At 34.5% G+C, this 25448-nt stretch overlaps 1 protein-coding gene across 25 annotated transcripts in view; it reads right to left on the reverse strand.

The window, feature by feature from the left end:
• Nucleotides 1–25448, reverse strand: part of SYNJ1 (synaptojanin 1) — a 101112-nt gene that overhangs the window by 35633 nt on the left and 40031 nt on the right. For 13 of the 25 annotated variants that reach the window (XM_009202341.2, XM_009202337.2, XM_031664870.1 and 10 more), the window contains 12 exons: nucleotides 24579–24640; nucleotides 23251–23347; nucleotides 22027–22196; nucleotides 20633–20714; nucleotides 18185–18337; nucleotides 15323–15488; nucleotides 13001–13024; nucleotides 10018–10209; nucleotides 7040–7124; nucleotides 3209–3349; nucleotides 2721–2913; nucleotides 1692–1850 (listed from right to left, as the gene is read on the reverse strand). In XM_009202341.2, the coding sequence (XP_009200605.1) occupies nucleotides 1692–1850; nucleotides 2721–2913; nucleotides 3209–3349; nucleotides 7040–7124; nucleotides 10018–10209; nucleotides 13001–13024; nucleotides 15323–15488; nucleotides 18185–18337; nucleotides 20633–20714; nucleotides 22027–22196; nucleotides 23251–23347; nucleotides 24579–24640 (1524 nt within the window). The remainder of the gene's footprint in view (nucleotides 1–1691; nucleotides 1851–2720; nucleotides 2914–3208; nucleotides 3350–7039; nucleotides 7125–10017; nucleotides 10210–13000; nucleotides 13025–15322; nucleotides 15489–18184; nucleotides 18338–20632; nucleotides 20715–22026; nucleotides 22197–23250; nucleotides 23348–24578; nucleotides 24641–25448) is intronic. The other 12 variants (XM_031664871.1, XM_009202332.2, XM_009202348.2 and 9 more) reach the window with 2 other exon arrangements.

Here is a 25448-nt window from a genome sequence, read left to right on the forward strand (position 1 = left end):
AAAAGAATCACCCTGATAATTTCTGGGTCCTAAAAACCCCAATTATTGGGCAATATTGCATAGCTAGAGAAGGAAAAGAATTCACTCACCCCGTAGAACAACTTAGTTGTCTGGGACAGAAACTGTATAATGGTACCACAAAAACAGTCACTTGGTGGAGTTCAAATCACACAGAAAGGAATCCATTTAGTAAATTCCCAAAGTTGCAAACCATGTGGACCCACCCGGACTCCCGGGGAACTGGACAGCCCCCACTGGATTATACTGGATATGTGGGCATACAGCTTACATCAAATTACCTGACCAGTGGGCAGTTGTGTTGGCACTATTAAACCATCTTTCTTCCTACTGCCCATAAAGACAGGCGAACTCCTGGGCTTCCCTGTCTATGCTTCCCACGAAAAGAGAAGCATAGCTATAGGAATTGGAAAGATGATGAATGGCCCCCTGAGAGAATCATACAATATTACGGGCCTGCTACTTGGGCACAAGACGGCTCAGGAGGATACCATTTACATGCTCAACCGAATCATACAGTTATAAGCTATCTTAGAAATAATCACTAATAAAACCTGCAGAGCCTTGACTATTCTGGCCCGGCAAGAAACTCAGATAAGAAATGCTATCTATCAAAATAGATTGGCTCTCAACTACTTGCTAGCAGCTGAAGGAGGGGGTCTGTGGGAAATTTAACCTTACTAATTGCTGTCTATACATAGATGATCAAGGGCAAGTAGTTGAAGACATAGAGATATGATAAAACTGGCACATGTACCTGTGCAAGTGTGGCATGGATTTGATCCTGGGGCCATGCTTGGAAAATGGTTCCCAGCGAAAGGAGGATTTAAAACTCTTATAATAAGAGTTATAATAGTAATAGGAACCTGTTTACTGCTCCCTTGTTTGCTACCTGTACTTTTTCAAATGATAAAAAGCTTCATTGCTACTTTAGTTCACCAAAATGCTTCAGCACAAGTGTACTATATGAATCACTATCGATCTGTCTTGCAAGACGACATGGGTAAGTGAGGATGAAAGTGAGAACTCCCACTAATGAGTGAAGTTCTCAAAGAGGGGAATAAGGCAGGAGACCACCCCTCATATTGTCTTATGCCCAATTTCTGCCTCCAAAGAAAGAAGAAGTAAAAACTAAAAGGCAGAAATGGAAGCCACAGGCAGACAGCCCAGCACCGAGCTCTGGGCCTGGTAGTTAAAAATTAACCATTGACCTAACTGCTTGTGTTATCTATAGATTTCAGACATTGTATGGAAAAGCATCATGAAAATCCTTGTCCTGTTCTGTCCCATTCTGATTACCAGTGCATGCAGCCCCCAGTCACATACCCCCTGCTTGCTCAATCGATCATGACCCTCTCACATGGACCCCCTTAGAGTTGTAAACCTTTAAAAAGGACAGGAATTGCTCACTCCGGGAGCTCGGTTTTTGGAGACGTGAGTCCGCTGATGCTCCCAGCTGAATAAAGCCCTTTCCTTCTACAACTCGGTGTCTGAGGGGTTCTTGTCTGCGTGCAGCTCATCCTACTATACTTTAAGGAAAGATAATTCTATTATCTATTTACCTACCTATAAATATTTAAGTATAAAAAGACCCCAAGAAAATTTTAAAACATCTTGATTTAAAAAGGCATGTTTCATGACCCAAAATCTTAATGCAAGAAGTATGGATATACCTGTCCAGCATTTTTCTGATTGATAAGTTGATCTCCTGCTATAAGAGAATCCCAATTTTGCTGTCTTATGAGCTCTTTAACTTCTTCATTAGGGAGATCAATTCGATAGTTGAAATCACCACACCAAAATACATAGTCATGGGAAAACAGCATCCTTCCCTGAAAGCAATGAGACAGAACTTTAAATTCAAAACAATCAATGTTCAAAAATGTTTTACAACTGTTTCTTTGCCTGAGATATGCTTGTCTCCTCCCATGTCCTGTTTCTTTAACCCAACAGTAATAACACATGTGAAAGGAAAATCAACCTCAGGACCCCAAAATCACTAAGCCCAGAGAAAAATCAAGCCAGGAACTATGACAGGTAAACCTGCCTCCCACTTTATTCCTAAATAAGATAGCTCCAAAGATAAGAAGCTACATACTCCCTCACAATTTGCCCACAGGAAATTCCTTGTGGACAAAGTACAGACAGAACTCAAAGTCATCCCTCTGAGACTCACCTGAGACAAATGCACATCTGACTGCTTCCTCTGCCCTATTGTTTATGTAAAAATGCAGATTCACTGAGCCAGACTAAATTATGTATTCAGTGGAAGGCTGATCTAGGACTTAAAAGAATGCAACCTTTTGCCTCTTATCTACTTCTAACCTGAAAGCCCTGACTTCGAGTTGTCCTGCCTTACCAGACCGAACCAGTGTACATCATACACATATTGGCTGATGTCTCAGGTCTCCCTAAAATGTATAAAAGCAAACTGTGCCCCTGACCACCTTGGGCACATCTCATTCTGAATTCTGGAGGCTACATCATGGCCACGTCCTTAACCTTGGCAAAATAAACTTTCCAAATTGACTGAGACCTGTCTCAGATATTTTGGGTTAATATACATGAAATATCTATTTAGGTGAATATTCTTAATGTTTCTAGGAACTATCTTAAAGTTTCAAAAACAATGATGTAGAATTTGGGGCAAATTAAAATACATTTCAAAGCTTTATCTTCAAGAACAAGCAGCAAGAGCTTACCATAGGAAAACTCAATTTTCGTGCTATTTCTACAAAATCTTCATTTCTTTCTTTGACTTGTGACTGCCCTGCAGCAAAGTGGCTACAGACAAAGCAAAGGCTGGTTGTATGGAAGAGCATTCGGATTGCAACTGCTCCCTTATTTCCAGTTGCACCTCCCATTCCAGTCTTCACAGTATCAACTGCAACATCCCTTTGAAACAAAGAATTCTAAATCGCAGATTTGAAATTTCAAGAGTTCCATGTGCATAGGAAATTAGGAATATACATAATCATATAAGTACACATGGTATGGCACTTTGAGGGCAAGCCTTTGAAATAGTACAGTGAAGCTATTAGTGAGTCTTTAATCAAAACCCCCAAAACCCCATTTTAAAACAAGAACTATGGATAGTTTTTGTTTGAAGAACTGAAACAATAAACATTCTAGGCTTTTCTTGTTATGTAATGGTAGGAAGTAGCCTTAGAGGAGTGTTCTGTTTACTGACCTGATAAAAGGAGCATGCTGTGGTCTGATAAAAACAAACAAACAGACGCCCACCAACTGTTCAGAAGCCAGCAGCACATACTTGTTGTCTCTGGAGATTGTCTTCTGAAGTTCTACAGCCCAGAGCTTCTGATTTGTTGTGCTACAAGAAAATATTAAAAAGAGAATTTTTAAAAAAGATAATTGACAGTAGCCTCTTTTATGACAATTGTCAATTACACCTTTATCTACCCAAATTTCCTAAGACTCTGAAGGAAGCTTAGGCTGTTTTTGTTTCCTTTAAAAAGGAAAATCTATAATTTAGCCAAAAGAAAACCACATTTCAAAATCTAATTTATTACTTCTTTACAAAGACAATATAAAGACATTAAATGACTACTAACTGGGTGAGTAAACTCAAACTTATACATTTTACTTTTTCCTTAAGTATTCATTAAGATGACAGAGAAGTACAGTACTATGGGAGATTGGTTCCAGGACCTCCCGTGGATACCAAAATCCAAGGATACTCAAGTCCCTTATATAAAATGGAGCAATACTTGTACATGTACATCTCTCCTATACTTTAAATCACCTCTAGATTACCTATAATACCTAATACAATGTAATGCTATGTAATTAGTTATTATATTGTATTGTTTAGGGAATAATGATACAAAAAAGTCTGTAAGTAAAAAAGACCAAAAAAAAGTCTGCACATGTCCAGTACAGACATAATTTTTAAAAATATTTAATATTTTGATGAGTTGAATCCAAAGATGTGAGACCCAAGGATATGGACAGCTAACTATACGTGCTTCCAAATACATTTCCCCACTTTTTAAAATTTTAAATTTTTCTAAATTACAATTCATGTCTTTTTAAAAAATCTTGCTATGGGAAATTAGAAGACATAATCATTAAACAAACCACCATATACCCATTTCGAAATTACCAACATTTTGCCAATCTGTTTTCTTCCATCCTCTTTACCTTATCACATTTAAACATTAACAATTCCTTATTATCATCTAATAGTTTATACATACAGTTCCCCATTTATAAAAAAAAATCTTCTAACAGTTGGTTTGTTTCTTTAAAAAGGGTCCAAACAAGGTCCACATATTGCATTTGCTGGTCATGTCTCCTAATCTCTCTTTTTTTCTTGAGATGGGGTCTCACTCTGTCACCCAGAGCTGGAGTGCTGTGGCGGGATGTCGGTTCACTGCAACCTCTGCCTAAGCTCAAGCGATCCTCCCACCTCAGCCCCCCAAGTAGCTGAAACTCATTCTTCATCTTCTCAATGAACCTTATCCTGATCATTCATTTGAGACTTCCAACACTTCCCTGTGTCCCTATAGTTGGTTCCCTTTTCCTCTGTTTTCCATTGCACTTTTCTAACATGCTGTATAATTTAACTTATTGTTGTTATTGTTCACTGTCTGATTCTTCCCACTACAATACAAAGTCCATGAAGATAGGGATTTTTGTCTGTTTGATTCATTGGAGGTACTTAGAATGGTGCTCAGTAGATACTGCTTAAATAAATGAGTAAATATTCACCACTTTATTGAAGAGAATATATATATATATAATATATGTGTGTGTGTGTATATATGTATATGTGTGTGTGTGTATAAGTATATGTATATATTTGAGACGGAGTCTCGCTCTGTTGCTCAGGCTGGAGTGCAGTGGCACAATCTCCACTCACTGCAATCTCTGTCTCCCGGGTTCAAGCGATTCTCCCTGCCTCAGCCTCCTGAGTAGCTGGGATTACAGGCATGGGGTACCATGTCCAGCTAATTTTTGTATTTTTAGTAGAGATAGGGTTTCACTATGTTGGCCAGGCTGGTCTCAAACTCCTGACCTCAAGTGATCCGCCTGCCTTGACCTCCCAAAGTGTTGGGATTACAGGTGTGAGCCACCACGCCCAGTCTAAAGAAGAATTTGATTAAGCCTAGCCTAAAGAAGAATTTGATTAAACTCTATTTAGACAAACAATTGATCCATGCGCTTAGTACTAGGAATCCTCGGAGTTATATTCTAGTTTAAGACCTGAATATATTTTTCAGGAAACATAATCAAACAACAAAATGAGTGAAGTTGATTTCTTTCCAATTTTCCTGATGTGAATTGTTATTCATTTTGGCTAATAAAATATTTGTCACTTGCAAGATTGATGACTATTTCAGTCTATAATTTTCTCCTGAAAAATCTTTTAAAATGTCATAAAATATGGGAAACTGCTGAAATTTAAAAGCAAGCATAGTTTGTTAAAATAAAACACTGAAGCTTTAAGCTTCACTCATATAATTTGTATTTATAATATGGGTTCAGAGCAGCAATTCCCAAGTGTGATCTGGGGCCATCTTTGAGGGTTCCCAAAGCCCACGGGGTCACAACTATTAAGACATCTTTCACTGTGTTGACCGACATTTGCACTGATGGTGCAAAAGCAACAATGGGTAAAAGTGCTGGTGCTCTCGCTTGAATCCAGGCACCAAACTATACTAGTCGTCATTACAATCCCCACTGCCATATACCTGCAGAAAAAAAAAAAAAATGCCACTTCACCTAAGAATGTCCTTGATGAAGCAACAGACATTATTAATTTTATTAAAGCTCAACCCAGGTCGCATCTTTTTAATATTCTGTGTGATACACAGGAAATAAACACAAAGCACTTCAGTTGCATACTGACTTATGACCTATAACTCAAAAAAAGAAAATACTTTAAGTTGGGAGTCAAACTGCCACTTTTTCTTTGGAATACAATTTTTCCTTAAAAGAACTAATGACAGACAATGGTTATTTAGATTTAGGTTACTTGGCATTTTTTTCAGCTAAGTCTGTCTCTTCAAGAAAAACAACCAAGAGCATTTGTTTTCAATGAAAAAACTTGAGTTTTCAGGCAAAAATTAGTATTCTGGAAAACTTGTATCTGCTACCATGATCCTTACAGCTTCCCAACAATTATTTTCTGATGCAAATACCAGTGATGGTAATTAAACAATATGATGCTTTGGTATTATATAATGAAATGTGTAAAATTTGGAAGCGCTACATAACTTAGGGAACCCAAGTGACCAATACATGATGTTACAAAATCATGCAAAGGTAAAAGATGAATTTTAGAATAATAGAGCACAAAAAGTTCATCAATATGGTTTCAGATTCCATTTTGCAACTAACCTTTAAGACACTACCATTTGGTGTAGTGTCTTATCTACACTACACCAAGATAATACTTCTCTGTTATCTATACTACAGCAGAGAAGAAATGATCTGTTTTGGTGTAGTATCAGAGAAGAAATTATCTAGAAAGGTTATTAAAATATTTCCTTTTCAAACTACAGTTATGTGATTTTTCTCCATACACTTCAATCAAAACAACATACTGCAGCAGACTGACACAGAAGTAGATTTAAGAATCTGGCTGTCTTAAACTAGACATTAAAGAGATTTGGAAAACGACAAGACAGTGCCACCCTTCTCAGTAAATTTTTTGTTTTGAAACAGTTATTTTTCAAAAAATTTATTTTATGTTAGCGTGCAATAGGTTTATTATTGTTTTTAAGTGAATTAAATGTTTTTAAATTTTCATTTCTAATTTCTAATATAAATAGAAAGACATAAACAACATTAACAAAAGTTATTTAACATTCTCAATATTTTTAAGTGTGCAGAGAAATCCTCAGACCCAAAAGTATGTGAAATGCTCTTTTACAGTTTAACAAGCACTTTTCCATTTATTATTTCAAACTATCCTTGTAACAATTACTTAATTATCTGTCCTCCATAGTTTCCCTCAACTGGCAAACTTTTCAGTGTATTAATGTGGTTAGCTTACCTTGCATTCACAATGTTTCCAGCATTCAATTCTACCATTTCTTCAAAACCAATTGCAAATATATCAGTTGGCTTACTTCTTTTATCTAAAATTAAGCATCCAAGAAATACTTTTAAATATAGCCTCAGGCAAATGGCAACCCCACCCAATACAATATAACACCAGAGCTCATAAAAATTGATTTTTGTGTTTTGAGTTTAACCAAATTCACATTAAAGGCTAAAACTCGTGAGTGGAATAAAATTATTAAAATTTACTTTCTATTAGGGTGTCCTAAGTTTGCTTCTTTAAGACTTATCCTTGAAGATTCTTCAGTCCTTTCAGAATTCACTTTGAAAAAATTCTTGCTAAAGTTTTAACCAGAAACAGCACAGAAACAAATCATTTCTCAAATCAAAATCTCACATAAAACTGGAGAGAGAAAGAAATTATTCAGAAAAGGCACAAAGAATAAAGTGACTGAGAAACTACCTCAAATTGCTGGTAACAGTTGGGAGGAATTTTTCACATTCAAATTTGAAAAACATAAGCTTGATCTTTTTGCTATTTTCTGGGTAAAAGAAATCCAGGAAAACTAGGAGAGATCCAGAAAGTAGGACACATCACCCTGTCTAGCTACTGGCACTCTGGAAACTACAAGAACTAACGGAGTACAGAGTTGCCTGAGAAAGCTGCCCAGCGAGACTTCAGGTGCCCCAAGTTTCTAGAAATGGGGACAAATAGCTAGAAAGAGCCTATATGGCCAGATGCTACAGCCCCTGCCTGTAATGCCAAATCCTTTGGAAGGCTGAGGTGAGAGGATCACTTAAAGCCAGGAGTTTGAGACCAGCCTGGGCAACATAGTGAGACTCCATCACTACAAAAAAATAAAAATAAAAAAATTAGCTTAGCATGGTGGCATGCCTATAGTCCTAGCTACTCAGAAGGCTGAGGAGTGAGGATCTCTTGAGCCCAGGAGTTTGAGGTTATAGTGACCTATGATATAGATACTGCACCCTAGCCTGGGCAACAGAAAAAGACCCTGTCTCAAAAAGAAAAAAAAAAAAAAAAAGAAGAGCCTATAGTCTGAACTGATACTGAAATTTAAAAAGAATTATTGACTGCTATTATGTGCAAGGCTCATGCATACATCATCTCATTTAATCTGCTACACAAACATAAGAAAGATTATTTGTGTCTTTTATTTACAGACAGGAGGCTCGCCCAAGTTCAAATATAAAATGCAGCTTGGCATACAGACTCTAAAGCCAAACTGCCTTAGTTCAAATCCTGGCTTTGCCACTACTGCACGAACATGGGCAGGTTCCTTCCCTTTCTATGTCTCAGTTTCTTCATCTGTAAAATTGGAATAATGGTGTCTATGAAATAATAGGTCAGCTCTGAGGATTAAATGAACACATGTAAAGTACACAGAATTATACTGTTAGCTGTTATTTTATTATTACTATTACAACTTCAAGTTCGGTTAAGTAAGAAAGGGCATTGTAGGCTGGGTACAGTGCCTCACGCCTGTAATCACAACACTTTGGGAAGCCAAGGCGGGTGGATCACCTGAGGTCTGGAGTTTGAGACCAACCTGGCCAACATGGCAAAACCCCATCTCTACTAAAAATACAAAAAATTAGCCAGGCGTGGTAGCAGATGCCTGTAATCCCAGCTACTCAGGATGTTAAGGCAGGAGAATCGTTTGAACTCAGGAGGTAGAGGTTGCAGTGAGCCGAGATCCTGCCACTGCACTCTAGCCTGGGCAACAAGAGCTAAACTCAATCTCAAAAAAAAAGAAAGAAAGAAAGAAAGAAAAAAATATTTTGATTAGAATCATGAACTTAATTTTCTTCTTTTTAAAAATTAACTTTAATTCCTTTTTAAAATAGTATATAATTACCAAGTTTTATATGTGAGGGTGATGTGTATAGGAAATGGTGTGAGATTAAATTTTTCTTTTCTAGTTATTTTTCATCAGTTTCATCTTAAACCCTGGGATTTTCCCCAAACTTTTTATTAAAATGCCCTTTCTCTTTTGTTTTTTTGAGAAGGAGTTTCACTCTTGTCGCCCAAGCTGAAATGCAGTGGAGGGATCTCAGCTCACCACAACCTCTACCTCCTGAATTCAAACGATTCTCCTGCCTCAGCCTCCCGAGTAGCTGGGATTACAGGCGCACGCCACCACGCCCGGCTAACTTTTTATTTTTAGTAGAGATGGGGTTTCACCATGTTGGCCAGGCTGGTCTCAAACTCCTGTCCTCAGGTGAACCACCCACCTCGGCCTCCCAAAGTGCTGGGATTACAGGCATGAGCCACTGTGCCCAGCCCAAAATCTTAATAAAAGTATCCTCTGCTCAATGTTTGGTTCTGGCTATTAACAGTTTGGTGCAGAGAACCCAAACTGAATGCCAACAAAGTTTTTCAAGGATAAACCAATATTCTTAAGTCATCACATAAAGTACCAATAAATATCACTAGTTTTATAAGGCTGCTCAAGACCCACTCTGACATTTCTTATCTTAGTAACTAAATAGAGGATTAAGAATTGAAAAATTGGACATAGTAGGTTTGAAAAATAAAACTCAAATGATCAATTATATTTTAATTATGTTATTTTGGTTAAAATTAATAAACGATCAATGTTAAAATAAACAAATAAAAACAAAATAAAAACAAAACTAGATTTTCTTATATGTGTGGTTGCCTTCAAAGAAATCTATGTGTGAATTCCTACTTCCTGAGAATAAACTATGAAAAGAAAAAGATTTTTTGTTTTACCATTATATGTTTTTATGAAGTAGAAAACAAAGGTCTAGAAATTTTAAAAAGGTAAGATTTTAATAGATGTGATCTTTAAAGACATTGGTCTTCAAATGTATAGCTCCAAGTTTCTTTCATAAATTAATGCATACTCTGAAGTGCTATATTTGTTTTCTAGATCAATACATCACAGTCAGGATTTATTAACTAAATCCAAATTATAAAAAGCCAACCTTGAAACTCCTGGATGCCAGCTAACTTGGGTGCATCAAGAAGCCAGTCAGTGAGTGTCTGATTTTTAAAAGCTATGCTGCGAAACTGCTTCCCACCATTCACATTCCAGGTTCCGACACATACTCGAATTTTCTTGGGCTTTGAATATTTGTAGAAATTCTCACACATGCTCTTTAGTACTTTAGAAGATGCTAATCAAGACAAGACACAACAGAATTTTAGCTGCATCAAACCATTTATAAAAATTGATTTTCATAACTGAGATATGATGTCTACTGAAAAGCACAATTATTATCGCAAGCACAAACAAGCAAAAGATACATGCACAGGCACAAAAAAAGATCAGCCTTCAATGCAAAGCCTGTTATGAGGCAATTAACCAACACATCTTAAAAAAAAAAAAAAAGTCAACATTAAATACAATAGCCAAGTTAAAAAAAAAAAAAACTACACATAAAGAATTATTGCAGCAACATGCAGAACAAATAGTTCTGTTTCAATGAAATGGTACATTAATGTACAAATACTAAGAATCATACATTTTTAGGAAGATAGCAATTAACTTTCTACATCTTTCATTAACAGTCTGGTAAAAATATAAATTTTATTTTTCTCCAAACAAAACCATTTAAGAACATTTACATTTAAGATTGTAGCTACTGACAGGCAGCTTGATGAATAATGGCTCCTTGACAAAAATGCAAGATGATATTTCTGAAAATGAAATCACTACTAAATGCTTCCCATCTCACTCACAGTGGAAGCCAAAGTGCTTAAACAATGGTCCACAAGTCCCTAAACAATTTGTTTTGTTTTTCCACCCTCATCTTCCACTCTCCCTGGTGCACTCTGCACGGGCCTTCCTGCTGTTTCAAAAACATACGAGGCCTGCTTCTACCACAGGGCCTTTGCACTGGCTGTGCCCACAGCCTGCAACACTCTTCCTGTACATCCTTCAAGTTTTTACTTTCCAATGAGGCCTTCTCTGACCACTTTATGCACTCTGCCCTTAACTTTCCATTATCCCCTCCTTGCTTTATTTTTCTCTATCGCATTTATCACATTTATAAACTATGTATTTTATTTATTTATCCTGTAACTTTCTCCCCTCATGAGAATGGAAAATCCATGAGGGCAGACACGTTAGTCTGTTTTCTTTATGGCAATACTCCTAGTAACTAAAAGACTACCTGGTACACAGTAAGTGCTCAATAAATAATTGTTAAATGAATGAATGTTCAGTACATTTTGAATCCTCAATCTCTCTCTTTTTTTTTTTTTTTTTTTTTGTCTACAACTCATCTTTTTTCCCTTTCTAAACCACATTCTATCTTGGTTAAATTCACAGCATAGAACGTTAAAAGCACCTCAACCTAAAAACAGAATCTGTACTTCACTGGCAGCTAACTGGTAACAGGAAAAGGACATCAAAACTATTTTCACCTTTTACCACATGATCTTATTTTATTATGATATTATGATACCAAGATATAGCAGTCTATGAGAGGAAATGAGAGTGAAGAATACAAGTAACATCTTAGTATTCTTGTAAAGATAATTTTGACCTGTGGAACTGCTGATTTAGATAAGTATATCGCCATTGTTTCCAGGGGCAGATATGCAGATTGCTCACCATCTAGCTGTTTGCTTTGATAGCTTGTATAGAGGTGTCTGGGTGGTAATGAAAGCAGATTACTTGTCTGGCCTGTTAGTATGGTTAATTCAAAGCTGACTGTACCTAGATAAAAATAATTCTCTACGATTACGGTTTATCATTGCTCTTTAAAATTGAAGTCACTACTTGTTGTTACCAATGCAAACATAGCTTCTACAATCTATTCTATATCAACACACAGGTTCTATAATAATTACATGGCTTAAAATATTCAGCAAGACAATGAACTGTGTGAACAAAAATGTGCTGCCTCACTGTATGAACTAATAAAGTCAAGTCAGTTTTTAGATGAAATAAAAAGGTAAAAAATAGTCCTAGTTTACTCTTAACCGGTGGCACCTTAATGTGCTTAAAGAAACAGTGAGTCAAAAAAATAAAATAAAAAATTTTAAAGAAGAAACCAGTCTATGCTCAAACAACAGATGTCCATCCCTAAATACCATACCATTTCAGAAAATGGTGTTCATTATATAAGTTAAAAATATATCCAGGTGCTCCCTTCCTCTACCCTTCTCAAGAAAATAATCAACAGCTTCTCAAAACATTCAGAACAATAACTAAGCCAAACAACTCTTAAGGGATAGCAAATCCTTTTCAACTAAATTTCTGGCAAGAGTTAAGCTTTCATTCCTTTTGCCACAGATTCATGTCTAAAGACAAGATCATAAACCTTGCCCAGAGAATGAAGACATGAGATTCCTAGGAATAAATAGGCAAGAAAAATAAAAAATAATCTTTAGGTCTTACACACTTAACTACTCTTTGTTAGAAATCTTGGCACTTTTTAAAATTAAGAGATTTCAGATCATATTTTAGTGCATGTCTATAGTTTCGAAACTATTTCATTCACAATAAGGAAATGCAACAATGCCTTCTTAAATATCATGTGTGAGAAACACTGTTGAGTAGTCATAAATATCACAGATGGCACTCAGAAATTAATTCAACACAGTTACTTCTGGATTTTTTTCCAGCAGCCTGTTAAGAGTAAGGCATAACACTAATAATGTTTGTTCAATGAAATGTAAAGTGAAATTAAAACTAGCTGAATTATCTTCAACTGGAATTAAGCAATTGCTACAGGAAGACAAAGAGTACTGCACATTTTCTTCAGAATGAAGTACTTAATTTTCTCAAGCTTGAAATTCTTTTCTCAGATTAAAACAAGATATCAATTTATCCTGTTAGAATCTGATGGCAAAATGAGAAAGCTTCCAATTATATGGCTTTCTTTGTTTACAATATCGACTTCAGAAAAAAATGAGAAAAAATTGCTTTTATTTACAGATTGATTTTCTATACTGTACCTGACTGTAATGTCTGTTCAGAAACTATGGATGCATCAAGAAGAAAAAAAAGAATCATTAGTAAAAACAAGTTACAATTAAAATGTAGAGTATAGTGACAAAACATTTTGAGAAGACCTCACTTTTTTATTTTAAGTCAATTTGATGACTTTATTTTTTCTGATAGCTATAGAACACCAAAGGTTACAAATAAACGTCAATGACGGATACAAACCTTCTGCACCTAAGAAAAATCCTGCAGTGACTCAGTGATGTCCACCATTTCACCATCAGAAGCTCCTAGGCCTGCTCTTCTGGCTGCTCCTGTGTCTATGTTATGCATGCATGTGTACATGTATGAGAATATTATGAATATAAATATGAAAACCTAAGAAGATGGAGGATGTCGAAGATACGGAAGATACTGCCCTAATATACAACTTTTAGTATTCTTTCTGGAACTTAGCAGTTGATAAGTACAATCACTTCAGCTATAACAAGAAAAACACATTCTAAAAACATCACCATGCTATGCAAATTTTGCAAATTCCCACAACCACAGAGCTCATGGAAAAATGGGGTAAGGGGTACCACATTCAGAAACTTCAACAGTGACACAGCAAAAAAGACAGGAACCTCATAAAAATAGTAGCAAGACATTACACATGTTAAATGGTTATGAAATACATGAATATAACCATTAATAAGGCACTTCATCTTGAATGAAGTTGGCTTGTAGAAATGGGCATCAGACAGAGTGCAGCTTGTAATGTGAATAATGGAAAAAGGGATATCTGAAATTAGATGAAACGTTGAAAGAACAGATGTGAATAAGTATGGCTCATAACACACGTAGTGAACTGAGGCAGGGGAAGATGTTTGAGGTGTGTGTGCATATGTGTATGTGTGTTTTATATGTTATATATATTTCTAGCCATCTTAGTTCTGCTGGGTGCACTTTTCTGCATTTACCCAGTGTTGCTTGCCAGCAAAATCACTCATAAGCTCATGCAAAATTGGCCTTATGCTCAAACAGTTCCCTAATATATCACATTGGAACAAATTCCATTCTCAAAACAAGCGTAACAGCAGAACTGACTGTACTTTTTTTAAAGGTATTATTTTACTTATAGTAAAATGTGAAGGCAACTAAAAACACTAATGCTGAACTTTGGGTATTACATAGGTCCCTTGTTTCTCCTCTTCTTTCCTTCAACCACTTACTTTCAATTGTTGCTTATTAATGCCTCCACATCAATGTAGGCACAGGTGGAAAGAGGTGACAAAACACAAATCAGTCAAGTCTCTACTTTTGGAAGCCAGGAAGAAAGCCTGAAGTTGAAAGTAGTAGCTAAGATCAGATACTTTTTGGAGTTTTAGTAGGTCTAAGTTCCCCAGCCCAGTTATAGGTCCCTGTGGGGCTGTCTGTAATTAACTACCTTTAGGCACCATGCAGAATTCTGAAAGAATCCATAACCTATTTGACCAAGTAATTACCCAAGAATACGTTACTTGATGCAGAAACAATTTTCTCCCACTTGAACAGGGAACATTAACAAGTTTGGTTTAGGGCTAACAGAAAAAAATTTGTTTTTCAGAGTGCTAAAAAGTTAAAATGGAAAAAAATTATTGTGTCAATTATACCTCAATACATTTTAGAGAAAGAAAAAGCACGTCTAATCTATTAAGTTCTACAATGAATGCTGAGTTTTCCCATCATGCTACTTTTATGTGCTCACTGATAGGAGAAGCTTTTTTTTAATAAAAGACACAATGGAAGGTGAAAACCGATTCTGAAGGCCATATATTTATTTCAAATATTAAAATTGGTAATAGCAGTTAGTGCCCAATAATTAGCACTACTTTAAATTATTAATATGATTTAATGCTTATTCGAACAATAGCAATTAAAAGTTAAGACCAAGTTACAGAAACTTTTGGGGTAGTGATTTAAAAAATAACCAATATAGGCATCAGTTTTTCCAGTAAAGCATTTTTCTGCATAATTAGGTTATTAAATGCTCTATTAAAAGTACCAGCTGAATATTCTATGAAATACTGCCTTGTACAAAGTTAACAATGCTTAATTATTTACCCTCTCAATCATAATCTATAGAAGAAACCACGCATGGGCCTCAGTTTACAGCTTAGTAATACCACTGATTATACAAACATTTTAAAATAGACAAACTTCCTTTGGAGAATGTAATTTTAAAAAATTACCTTTATAGAAATCCCTTCGAAAACTATTTTAACCAACTAAAAATTGTTTGTGTAAATAAGTTTACATTTACCTCTTGGACTTTTAGGAATGTAAATAAATAAAATATAAAGTGCACATACCACGCAAACTTCCAGTAGTTAAAAGTGCTCGAGCTTTGTCAGCTAAATCACTATTCAGAGTATTTCCCAGCAGCAAAACATCAATGGCCTCTTGCTTGGAGCTGTCAAAGAAGTTATTCTGAATTGTCCGGGTAACAGACCGAGCACCATCTTTTAACTTTCCAGCCTGTTGAGAAAGAAAGGAGTGCAGATTTTCATTTTAAATATTACTGATTTTACTCAGTAGGTATTTTGAAATTTTAAATCAGTTTTATATGATTTGAATATGAAAAAGGAGCTAATCGTTCTATTTTGAATATATAGTCATGACAATTAAAATGCCTCCAACATGTCACTGTTTCCTTTCTTCTTTTGGATTAAAGCTCTGCACAAAGAAATGAAAAAGCCCAGTGCTACAACCTCATCCAGTAATGACATCTAGAGCAATAAATGTTTAAAATTGCTTATTACAAAGGAAATAAACTGAAGTGAACTTATTTAAAACAAGACAATTCCTTCTTACAAGGTAATTTGTAAACTTGGGGATAAAATGGGTAAGGAGAAATGGGAGATAAAAGAAGATACACTGAGCTTAACTGCCCCTAGAAAAACTTCAAATTACTTTGGTAGTAGAAAAAGAAAATGGAAATTGCTCCCAAATAGCTTACATTAGTTAAAATTAAAACTAAACCTAAGAATGAAGGTCTAGTCTCAAAAGAAATTTACAAGTACAGTTCACAAAAGAATATTACATGTAAACTACAATTTGTATATTTTGAGTCATTTTATTGCCTATGCAAAAATACATCATAAAATAAGAAACTTATTCCTATAGTGAGAGTTGATTATAACTTTTAATGAATATATATTTTACTTAGGCATATCAGTTACCATAAGGATTTATTTTGATCTTACAGATTTTGATGACTGTCAAAACAAAAAACTTGCGCCTTTTAGGAAATAACTTTAGTTTGCAATATGTAATTTTTACTCTTTAAAGAAATAACAGTAACTCTAGGCTTCTTTTTAGAATAAAGAGCCAAGTTTCTTAAATGCCACTAAATGAAGAACCAGTTTTCTTCAATGCCGTTAAATGAATGCTACTATATTTAATAAGCAATTAATGTTTGGCATTAAATGTTATTTCCTTCTATATAATAACATATACAAATGACATTATTTGAAAAGACACTCACCATTCACATTATCAGGCAATTAATCAAAAGGAACCCAGAGAAAGGAAAAGAAAGAGCAGTTCAGATGTTAGATTTTAGTTCAAATCAGACTAGCATATTTAATGTATAAAATTTTATATCTGTATATGTTAGAGATGAAAGACCACTGAAAATATATGTAACCACTGTACATACATTGTAGTACATACATTGTAGTCACTGCAGAAATAAAAAGGTAGAAGAATATAAAAGAATATTTTAAGCAATAGTTTGAGAATCAGCTTTTAATAGCAAGAATTATGTTCTTTATTTAAAAGGAATAAATCAAAGTTTAACAATTTCATGTTTACAAAAATAGGGACCACTTAAGAAGTAAATATTTGTAAAAGTCAATACAAATTATTTCTATGAGTTGAACAAAAGAAACTTTCCAGGTAAGGCCAATACCTCTGGGCAGAGGCATGGCGTATTATGAGACACAGGAGAGGAAGACTTGGAAATTAAAAGACGACTTGGAGATCATGAATGGTCTTTAAAGAATTTCAGCTGCTATATGGAAGAAGCTGAACGAGAACTATAAAAGTGATAAATGTTCTCATTTCTATTCTTGAAATAATTTGAGGAACTGTGGAGAATTAGAAAGTTGATAAATTCAAGTGAGGCCAGGATCCTTAAAAAGTTAAACAATATTTAAGAATATAAAATAATGAAAATTATCTCAAGTTTTGTTCTAAACTCCCTCAATAAGGGCCAAATACTTGAGAAGAAAGTAGTGTGTAGATACTGCCAGGAAATAAAAAGTAATGATGAAACAGACAATTATAATTAAGTCTGTTCTTTTTTTTTTCGGAACAGAGTCTCATTCTGTCACACAGGCTGGATGGAGTGCAGTGGCGTGATCTTGGCTCACTGCAACCTCCACCTCCTAGGATTCTCATGCCTCAAAACTCCCGAGGAGCTGGGATTTCAGGTATGCACCACCACGCCCAGCTAGTATTTTGTATTTTCAGTAGAGATGGTGTTTCGCTATGTTGGCCAGGCTAGTCTAGAACTCCTGGCCTCAAGTGATCCACCTGCCTCAGCCTCCCAAAGTGCTGGGATTATAGGCATGAGCCACCACACCTGGCCCATATCTCACACATCATTGGCACATCTTGATAGCCACACTTTCCAAGGTAAGATAAGTAAAGATCAATTATGCCCTAATGTTGGGTTCATAGTAAGCACTGTATAAACTGCTGATTGACTTATTTGTCCCAGTGGCATACGTCACACATCTATTAACTGTACGCACTGTGTCAAGTGAAGGGAACACAAAGCCAAATAAGAGAGAACCCTTTATTAAGAGGTCTATGGTTTTAAAAATCATATTTGTAATCAAAACAAACAATACAAAAAGTAAAACAGATATACAAGGGAAAATCATGAAAAAAAGAGCAATATATATCATCTTAGTGGACTGTCACTAAATGACTAGATATGTCATATATACATACTTCCCAAACTTAGGGAAATATCTATCTTCCATTTATTCACTAGTATCCACTGTGAAAGGAAGTATCAAAGAAGGCATAAAAGTACATTAAACAGAATTCTAAGACACATCTATTAATTTAAACCATCTACTAATTTTAAAAGGCCATTTAAAAGCTTTATGAAGAGAGGAAAAAGAGGATATTCTGTAATGTTAAGATAGATCTAGATCTACCTTCGCTTTCCCTTCAAGAGCTCCAGTTCCTGCATATATCTTACTGATTGAATCACCATTCACGGACCACATTGACCGAAAAACTTCTTGAAAACGAGTCACCAACTGAGGCTTTTCAGCTAAACCAAGAGCTTCCAACTGTTTAGCTAGCATCTAAAACAGCAAAAGAGAAATTTTTATAAGTACATTAATATATTAATTGTAATATGGCTTTTAAAAACTACCAGAATCAAACCAAAAATTTATCGTTATAGCACTATTTGGGACTAGATTCTGAAAACATAACAGTTTACTAGGCTGAGTTATTTCCCATCATTTCAATTTTTAAAACAAATACTATATCAACGAAAACTACAAGTATTGATAAAGACTTCTTTCTGGTTAAATGACAAAACTTATCTTATTAAAGTATCCCTATAAATCAGAGTTGTTTACCTTGCCCACCTAAAAGAATTCTTCCATCAACAGTCTGCATTAGAACTGAGAAAAATGTTTACTTAGTTTACCTAAATAACTAGGTCTCTTTAATTTTTGGATTTGGCTTTATAAGTTTAAGTAATTAAGGTAGGTAAAAAAAAAATATGGAAAAAAAGGAGTTGCTCTTAAATTGTCACAAAATAAAGAAAATAAGTAAAACCTCTGAATAAAGTCATGACAGCTTTTTATGCATAAAATCCTCATTGGTAATATATATAAGGAAGAACTGGGGGGAATAGCATGCAAGAAATTCAAGGATCTCTCAGCTTTCACAAGTCCCTATCACATATAACAATAAAAGCGTTCCAAAAAGTTACTGATCTTTATATGTATGAATTCTAGCCTAGAGTCAATGTTCAATCTTCATCCAATCTGTTTATCTGCAATCTAGTCATATTCTATGCCTTGCATTTTCACTTAACTCTTTCCAATTTATGTTTTATTTTATTATGTAAGTACGGTGATTATCCATAATTATAGAGAACCAAAAGCTAAAATAATATTTTTTAAAAACCTTAAACTGGGTTCATTTAATTACCTAGAGACTTACACCAGAGCTGTTCTTTGCTAGCATGGAGAATAAAACAAAATAAGCTGCAGGTCCTCCTTTATCATTTAAATCTTTCTCTCTTCAAGGAACTGGGCAAAACTGATCTTACTCCTCTACTAGTTTGGCTTTGTCTATCTTAGTGGCAAACTTTGTAAACTGTCAACCGTTTGCTATCCTAGGGAGTTTTCTAATTCCTAACTATCAACAGTGGAGAATCAGCTAAGTCAGATCCTGAAAACTAACATCTGTTATAATTTTGATGAAGAGATCCAAGTCTTTCAATAAGCTTATTATCAGAATCCATGAACATTTATTCAGCCACTTAAAACCAGAACTTGAAACAAATCCAAGCCAAGATAAGATAAACTCTTATCTAAATGACCAACATGCTTGCTTTCATTTTCTTGTTTCTGTCAAATTTTCTAAATAAATTACAAATAAACCTCAAAAACATATTTGAAAAAATCCAAACAGTAAAATTTATTTAGTTACATGAAAAATATATTCTATAATAGAGAATTTTATACACTGTACTTTCATTTTTGAGATAAAGAACCTCAGCTGCAAAGTAACTAATTAACCAATATTCAGGTCAAATTTAAGATCATTAACTAGAGGAAATAAGAACATGTAACTTCCTATTGCTGTTTTTTTTTTTTTTATAGCATTTGAGAACTATGTTAAGTTCTGATGGAACTAAACGAAGTTTAGCCACAGCCTTATAACCCTAACTTGCAGAATAGGGAAGACTTAGAAAGCTCAGCATTGCTAAACAGTTTGTCAAATAGTTGAGACTATGTTTATATTAGGCTGAATCTGATGGATAAGTAGTAAAGAAAAAAAAAAAAAAACGCTGCAAACAGCGACCTTATCACAGAAGTTGAATCACATTCATTTTCATTTTCACTAACTGGCATTTTCATCTGATCCTGTTTTTTATAACTACTAATTTGAAAACACCAAACGAACTGGATTGGGTTACAAATTGTCAAAAATATAGTCCCATATAATTGTACATGTGACAATAGACCCTTGTTATCCTAAAATAGATTGTTAAAAGATAACACAGAGAATAAAAGGCCAAATACACACATACACCCACACCCACACCCATACGTATATATTTCCTCCAAAAAGACAGGGAAAAAATTGTTGAAATACTATAAACAGCAGATTTTAAAAGGGAGAATAAGGAACAACAGAAGTAGACAGACAGCTGCCTAAAGAGAATATGAAGATCAGGTAAAGGAAATATTTAAATCAAAACAAAGTTTGGCCAAAAAAGAGACAGAGACTAGAAGTACAAAATGAAGCATAACATTACATATATTTTCTGAAAAGTAATAAGAAACCTAAGTATTACAAAAGCACTTAAAGAGGCAGATGATACAAGGCACATACATTTTAATTCATTTTTTTACCTCTAAGCCAAGAAATGCCTGCACACTATTTGTTCTATCAAGACAATCCAAGCAGTTTGTTCGAACTGTACCACTCTGGCATCTGTAACCAATAAAGTTAAATATCTAGTTTGGAACAAAAATAAAGCTAAAACAAACAGCAAATAATTGAGGTAATTAAAATGTAGCACCCACCTTCCCTCTCCAACTTTTTACTATTACAGTATTCAAATATGCAAAAAAAAAAAAAATTATACTGTGAACATCCATATACCCACCATTTAAATTTGACAACTGTTAACATTTTGTCACATATTCTTCATTATATTATCTATCACACACTTACTTTTAATTAGGCCAACAATTAGAAACTAAACATACATTCAGGTTTATGCTCTTACAGTTCTTTGCACATAAAAGAAAAATATTTATGGAACAAAAATTTTTTTTAAACCTAAGATCTGTTATCTCTAATGACTGTGTCTACAGCATTGATGCTAAATAAAATACAAATTGAAAAATTAAAAATTTGAGCTTTCTGCACTCAAGTTTCCCTTAACCTATATTCCGAACTCTTTTAACATTTACTTTTCTCCTCTATTTCACATACAAAAACTGAAATTTAAATTATACTAAAGCAGACAGTAAACAATGTCTTTCACTTATATTTGCATTTAATAGTCTTTAATGGCATCAAGAAATATTAAAACATAAGTTTTAAAAGAGAAGCAAAACAGTTTCATATATAATAACATGAAGTATGAAGCCAGACAAATCCCAGTTCTAACACTTTGCAGCAGATGGGAATGGACATAACAACAGAGCCTATCCCTATAATTGTTATTGATACATGTTAAGACTTAAGTACACTGCCTGCTCCATAAAATGAGCTCACTAATGTAACCTCTTATTATTTGATGAATTCTAAAGAAAGAAAAACCAGTTTAAAATCAAGTATAAGATGGGTGAGATGGCTCATGCCTGTAATCCTAGCACTTTGGGAGGCTGAGGCAGGTGGATCGCTTGAGCCCAGGAGTTTGAGCCCAGCTTGGGCAATACAGGGAGACCCCCGTCTCTACCAAAAAAAAAAAAAAAAAAAAAAAAAAAGCCAGGCGTGGTGGCACACATCTGTATTCCCAGCTACTCAGGAGGCTGAGGTGAGAGGATCTCCTGAAACCAGAAAGCAGAGGCTGCAGGGAGATGAGACTGCACCACTGCACACCAGCCTGGCAACAAAGTGAGGTCCTATTTCGAAATAATAAAAATAAAACAAAAAATTTAAAAGATATTTTATTTGATTATAAACTTTAATTTTAAAAAGAAAATTTAAGAGTTCAACGTTAGGAATAATTTTTAATTATAGCAATGCTCCAATTCAAAGAACAGAGAAACAGGGAGAAACAGGGGAGTCAAACCTTTGAACTTCACTTCCATTGAAATAAAAAAATCCATAATCTAGAAACTTCTGGACTTGAGGTTTAAGGACACTGTGTAATTTTTCTGCCTTTCCTCCCTTAACCATTTGATGATAGTCAAAATTCACCATCTGGATATCAGCAGCATGTTCAGAAGCTTTCAAATGACTCTGAAAGTAAAAAGGCAAATATTCATCTAAATGAAAGTAAAAAGGCAAATATTCATCTAAATATTCATCACATTTCATTGACACTGGCAATAAATCTTTTCCCTGAAGTCTCACATACTATCCCTCAGAGATAAGGTGACATAATTAACATCAGGGTACTTAAATAATATTCTTATCTGGTTTAGGAAATAAAAAATTATTTCCAATTGCCAGCATTTTATTTTTACAACACAAATTTAATAACTATTTATACCTATTATAGAATCTCAAAATTATCTAAGACAAAGCCTATCAAAGACTGAAAGATTCATATTTTATAACTTCATTCAATACATACAAATATTTTTAAATTTTACCATAAAGTCACTCTGTAAAGTATAATCTGTTTATTAACAATATTTCACAAGATTAAAATAACAGCTATATAATTAGGATGCTTCTGGACTTAGGAGATTGAACTTTAGAAAATGTTTTTTAACTATCTTAAGTTTATAATCATATGTAACACCATAATTTATACTAATTCATTATTAATTCAATAAGTGCTTATTAAAATATTTTTTCTTTAGAAGTCAGGCAATTTGAGGGTTCCTTTTCACATGAAATTCTCAAGTTTTCCCTCATCAATGCAAGAAGGTATAGTGTTGCATGTATATAAATGCATTATTCACAATTCCATAGGTTAAAAACAATGACTATGGTTCTAGGAAGCAGGCAAAGCAATCAACAGATGAAGAAGGAAACTGCTATTTCTCTACTAGTGATAGATAAACTTTTGGCAAGGAGGTTATTTTTCTGTTTCTCTACAAAATAAAAAAGCATATTAGAAAACAGTGTCATTTGCATTGAAAACTTTTCAGAATCCCAGTTTCAGCAATATTAGCCTAAATTGTTTCTTAATAGACCCAAAGAGTTCAAGTTTCCAACAAGTACCCAACCTTTTCCTTGGAAGTAATTTACTTCCTGGAAGAATCTGATTACCATATTATTTTATTTTTTACTACCATTCTAGGTGTCCATGGGGCAGAATGAAATAAGAAATGACCATACTTACCTGGAAAGCTTTACTTAACATATGTTCACCTTCCTTAGATCCAAGCAAATTTACTATTATTTGTTTACCATATAAGTTCTTAAGTGTTCTAAAATGCCTATTTAAGAAAGAAAGGAAATAAGCACATGTCAAATAAGAAGCCTAATTTTTTCAATAAACAAGAATCCATTATTAAATATAACTTATATGGCATTATTTTAAACACAGAATTGGAAAACTGGGTGCAAATTCATTGTACATGGTCTCAAAGCTGAATTTATGAAAACTCATGAATGCAATTTCCTCTCTGACTTATGGGTACTGAGACTCCCATCCCTGCCGGAGCTGTGGAGACATCCAGCTTCTGCCTACTCTGTGAGGCTGGCACCAGACAAGATAGACAACAGCCATAAGCTTGACTGGAAATGCAGTAAGGGCAGATGGCAAAGGGCTGCTGCTCACATGTGAGGACATCACATACTCTGTTGAGGATTCAGAGGGACCTCCTTACTAGCTCCAGTCTTCAGAAAAATGGGCCCCAAATACGAGTCTTTTTTCTTTCCAGCTTCTAACCATTCCAGAAGCTATGTAGAGCAATGCCACACAAAGAAATGTAACACAAACCACACCTATAATGTTAAATTTTCAAGAAGGTGCATTTATAAACATGAAACAAAATATACTTTCTTTAACTCAAAATGTCTAAAATATCATTTCAACATGTAATCAATATAAAACAACTACAGTTAACCTTTCAACAACACAGGTTTGAACTGTGCAAGTCCACTTATATATGGATTTTTTCAACCAAACAAGAATCAAAACTACAGTATTCCTGGCATGCAAAACCCATGAATATGAATGATGACTTCATAAGCATGGGTTCCACAGGGCCGACTGTGAAACTTGAGTATGTGCAGATTTTGGTATGTGAGGATAGAACCAATACTCTGAATATACCGAACATGATTTTACTAATGAGACACCTTACATTCTTTGTTATTTTTTAAGGCAGTCTTTGAAATCTAGTGTGCATTTTATACTTGCAGCACATCTCAACTGAGACTAGTCACACATTTCAAGTGCCCAGCAGCTACATGTGGCTAGTGGTTGCTATACTGGACAATGTGCCCACAGAGGAAGTTTTAAGGTCAAGAGATTAAGACCCACACTTCCATCACTACCACCCCCAGAAGTCGTAACAGTAGGTGTCACTATCTTTCAATTAAATTAGGAGTCAGAAGGAATTTTATTTAAAGCCAAAAAAGTTTGAAATGAATCAGTAAATATAAGTAGTCCCACTGCTTAGCAATATCAAAACTTAAAGTACTATGTAAAAATTGTCTTACCTGTCAAAAGCAGGTGCATTGGCCTCAAATCCCCTTGACATACGGACACGATGAGATCCCACCTTAGACAAGAAAAATATATTTAATCACACCAAAAACCAACATACAGACGAAAGAAATATCACTGCTTACAATATTTCACAATTTCTTTGCTGAACACACAGTTGTTAATCAAATAACTGATTTTCATTCATGATATGCTTTTATAAAAAAAAGTTCCAGGGGATTTCCACCCCCCACCTTTATTTTTTAAAAAACCAACCTCATCAAAAAAATAACTAGAAGTTACCTCATTATGACATATTCGTAAACTAATAGGAATTTTTATTGATGAAAACTATTTTTAAAGGTGTTTTCATATATGTTACTTTAAGTTCAAACTACACGCCCTGTGTAACAGACAGTATTACCATTTGGGTAATTTAAAAAACTGAAATACCAACAGGTGAAATAACTCTGAGATCAACATAACTAATTCCAAAAGAGATTCAGATGAGATTTTATGTCTCTGACCTAAATTCCTACTCCTCCAAGCTGCCTACCAGTACAAATGTCTATGTGTTTTTTTCTTCTGCTATGTTGAATACTCTATTCACCTCTCCCTCACCAAAAGTTCCACCAAATTGAGAATATCATTCCTTCCTGGAAAAGCAGACTTTTCAAGTCAACCTTGCCATCACCCAACTATAGTAATTGCATATTTTGCGGAATCAGAAATTTTGGGTTAAGCAAATTAAACAAGATGGAAAATATCTACCTATTGTATATTGTTATAAGTTTTCTTTTCTTACATAGGAGAACAGCAGAGAGATGAGGCATAATTGAGAAAGATACAACATGCCAAGAAGAAATAGATAGGTGAGACCAGTT

Source organism: Papio anubis, chromosome 4 (genome assembly GCF_008728515.1).
Source record: "Papio anubis isolate 15944 chromosome 4, Panubis1.0, whole genome shotgun sequence".
NCBI lineage: Eukaryota > Metazoa > Chordata > Mammalia > Primates > Cercopithecidae > Papio > Papio anubis.